The sequence below is a fragment of the Brassica napus genome, chromosome C6 (assembly GCF_020379485.1).
Source record: "Brassica napus cultivar Da-Ae chromosome C6, Da-Ae, whole genome shotgun sequence".
Classification (NCBI taxonomy): domain Eukaryota; kingdom Viridiplantae; phylum Streptophyta; class Magnoliopsida; order Brassicales; family Brassicaceae; genus Brassica; species Brassica napus.
Genome location: NC_063449.1, coordinates 20,818,518 through 20,822,180, shown reverse-complemented (window position 1 = coordinate 20,822,180; position 3,663 = coordinate 20,818,518). Strand labels below are relative to the sequence as shown.

At 34.0% G+C, this 3,663-nt stretch overlaps 1 protein-coding gene across 1 annotated transcript; it reads right to left on the bottom strand.

Moving 5' to 3' along the window:
- Positions 1-2,558: 2,558 nt before the first annotated feature.
- LOC106356644 (S-protein homolog 9-like) lies at positions 2,559-3,262 on the bottom strand. The gene has a single exon (XM_048760595.1). It carries the CDS (start codon positions 3,241-3,243, stop codon positions 2,851-2,853), a length of 393 nt encoding a protein of 130 aa, XP_048616552.1. The 5' UTR covers positions 3,244-3,262; the 3' UTR covers positions 2,559-2,850.
- Positions 3,263-3,663: the final 401 nt, after the last annotated feature.

Below are 3,663 nucleotides of genomic sequence, written 5' to 3'. Positions count from 1 at the left end.
ATGGCATATAATTATATAGCTCCATATCTATCTTTCTCACTTGCATTATTGCCCTCGGTGATACATTCACCGAGTCCCTTGGATTTTAGGATGATCTTAGCATCAAGTACCCATTGCAAGTAATTATTTCCAGAGAGATTTAGGGCAGCAAAATCCAAGTTGTTGATTTTCGACATCTGAAATCATATGTTTCATAATTTAGATTTAAAAGTGTTCAAGCGAATGTAATCAATATGCTCAAGCAATCCGGATTCTAGGTATGATGCAAATAGGTCATTCGTATATGATGCATATGTGTTCAATCTTAGCATTCAGATTCTATATGCAATCAATTCATACTATTATGCATGCATGATGCAAACAAGCCGCACGGCTACAATCTTAGTAAACGGTTTCAATGCAATCAATAAAATGGTCATTCATTTTTTAGCAAACGGTTTTCTAAGAGTTCAATGTGTAATTGCAATCAAACAGTCGAGCAAAGCATCAATTAGGGTTCATTCGAGAATGTATGAAAACTATCAATACTAGCCGGATCATTATCAAGACGAGAATGCATAAATCATTTAACCTAGCTAGCGATTTCTATTTCAATTCAAGCATTCGGTTTTAATCAATCAAACAAGATAGTATTCGATTTTAATTTCAAGACATTAGGGTTTCGATCAAACAATCAATACGACTTCAATTTGAAATCATTCAATCGGTTTTATCAATTCAAACAACCAAATTCAAGAATGAGATTATCAATCCTAGCAATTGATTTCTATGTGATCAAATTCAATACGGTTTTAATTAATCAAGGCTAGCATACTATATCCAAACATACACTCATTCAAACAATCAATTTCGATCTCAAAGATTAATTAGGGTTTGGATAAAATCAATTATGCATTAGCTTTAGGGTTTTAATCGGTTTCATGCATAGCATGCATTATGCATGTATGCGGCTAAAGGTATTAGGAAAACGATTTTGATCATTAGATCAATTGGGGTTTAGGGAATCGAACTTATGATTATGAGCTTCGATTTACTCATTGGGGTTTTGATCTATTACCCTAGGGTTTCGATTTCAACATTAGATCATACTATTAGGGTTTGTAGTTTTTATGGTTTTGATTCTTATCAAACAATCAAATTCGATTATGGGTTCTCTTTAAGGTTTCGAATTACCTTAACCTCAAGTAGGGTTGAATGGACCACCAAAGAGATGAACTGCGAGCTGGAACTGATCGGAACGCGAGCTGATGTTGTCGCGAGCTGTCTGATTGCTGAGATCGGGAACGCGAGCTGTCCAACGTGCTGATCGGGTCGCAAGCTGTCTGAGATCGTCTTGTTTGCGAGCTGAGGTTGAACAAGCCGAGATCGTCTGAGCTAGGATCAGGAACGCCTTGAGTTAAAGCTGATCGGAACAGGTTTCTAACAAGGATCGGGATGTAAGGTTTCGCGATCGGGATTAGGATGGTTCGCCGGTAAGGATGTTCGCCGATTAGGGTTAGGGTTTTAGGCGGTTTGTTTTAGCTTAGGGATTTAGATTCTATCGTGCTGATAATGTGTTGTGAAACTAGAGAATAGAATCTATGTTTCTGTATTATTCATAAACATAAGGAGCCATTTATATATAGGGAATTACACCGTCATAGAATAATGGAAAGACTAAAGAAAAGGAAATACAAATATGGAAAGAGTACAAATCATAATCTAATAAGGAAAATGCAAGATGTTGATTCTCTCTCTCTCTCTCTCTCTCTCTCTCTCTCTCTCTCTCTCTCTCTCTCTCTCTCTCCTCACGGCCGAGTCTCTCTCTCTCTAGCATTGAGCCGGTTATGAACCGGGCCGGTTATGGACATCCACAATATGATTTATAACAAAATAAATATTCTGGTCTTATTTAACATACATAATTATTGGAACATACTTTAAGAATACCAATAAAAATGGTTGGGCTCCGTGTCAATATTGTTGGGCATGTTGCAAAATTGATGTAGTTTATAACCATTAACATGTATTTTCTTGTAAAACAATATTGGTAAATATAATAAAAAACATTATACAATCGAGTGAAAAGAATTAGAGTTGCGTGAAAAATAATGTGATTTCTTCACTCGGCACCTGAATTCTCTATTTTCAATCGATTTCACGAATTTTCTTTTCTTTTAACCCTTAAATGGTTTATTTTTTTTTCTAACAATCTGATTATGTTTCTAATTCTTGGTATGATATGAAAACTCCGTAAAGAAAATTCATATTTGGCTAAACTAAAAATCTGACTTTGTATGTGGTGTATTTTTATCTCAGTTTTCTTAATTCATAACAAATCACAATTATTTATTGTCTTCCAGTAAAGAAGCCTCAACAATGGCAAAGTTCGGCAAGATACGTAACTTTTAGTTTCTAAAAACATTCTCATTACAACATTTCAGTTGATGCCAATCTTAATGATTTTGTAATTTTTTCTTTTAAAATGATATTATTCATTAGTTACAGAGAGAATTTCAGTTCACTAATACAAAAGTTAAAAATGCAGGAACTTAAAATGAATTGATTACAAAAACTTAGTTTGAACACATTAAATTGTATGCGGTGAAGTTTAAAAAATTAGTATGTAAACGCATTAATTGTTAAATGACTCCGAGGTCAATACGTCAGCGTACTAAAATTGAAATCGACGTGAAGCTGACACGTAACAAATATAGTACGAACGAATTAATGACAAATGCTTCTTTTTAATAGATAGGAGTACGTAAATATTACTAACGTGCCTTTGATAATTTATAACAAAGGTATTCTTTCACAATACACAAGAAAAAAATTACTTTTGGTAAACTTAAAAGAAAAGTGAGCTAATAATTATTCCCAATTATACTCTAACTTGGGCGTTTTTTGGCCATGTGTGAAGTAAATTCCATCTTCTCTAGCATCCCAAAAGTTTTGTTTACCATAATGAACGATGAGACCACCACCTTCATATCCCGTGAACCCTGCATGGAACTTGAAATTAGGCCCTTGCCATAGGTCACAGAAAAATTCTGTTTTAAAAACACTATCATGAAAACTGAATTCGTAGGTTTCTCCAGGCCGCAAAAAGTGGAAGCCTAGATTGTCGTTGTTTGATAAACAATTGATCTTCAAGATATTGTTACGACCAAGAGAGTTCTTGAAGTGTACAGAGTTTTTCTCATATGCGTTACTCAACCCAACGCACAATCCAATGACGAGCAGAAAACAAGAGAGGCGATTCATTGTGTTGGCTGTTCGAAATGACCGTCTTCTAAAATTATTTGTAGATTATTTGTAGATAATTATATATGAGGCATCATGTCTTTATATACAATACCATTACTTAGATAGTCATTCCGTTTTTTTGACTATTTTAAACATCTTTGTTTTGACTAATATTATGAATCCGTTTAAAGTTTTTGCTATTTTCCGTGTCCTTATCGCTTTTACAGTTTTGCATCTAATTAAAGGCTTAAAGCCTAATACGTTTGATAAAAAAAATTACAACGTTCAGAGTTAGTGATATGCATCAATAACGGTAATTGTGTATAATATGTTAGTTACTGTCTCAATTAAATACATTGAATCTCATTATAGCGTCGGTTGATACGTAAAACATCTACACTGAATGGTAAACTCATAAAAATTTGGCAAGTTCCGTGC

What these genes read in the sequence shown, in the direction of transcription:
- LOC106356644 (XM_048760595.1), bottom strand. Translation starts at nt 3,243, where the DNA reads ATGAATCGCCTCTCTTGTTTTCTGCTCGTCATTGGATTGTGCGTTGGG.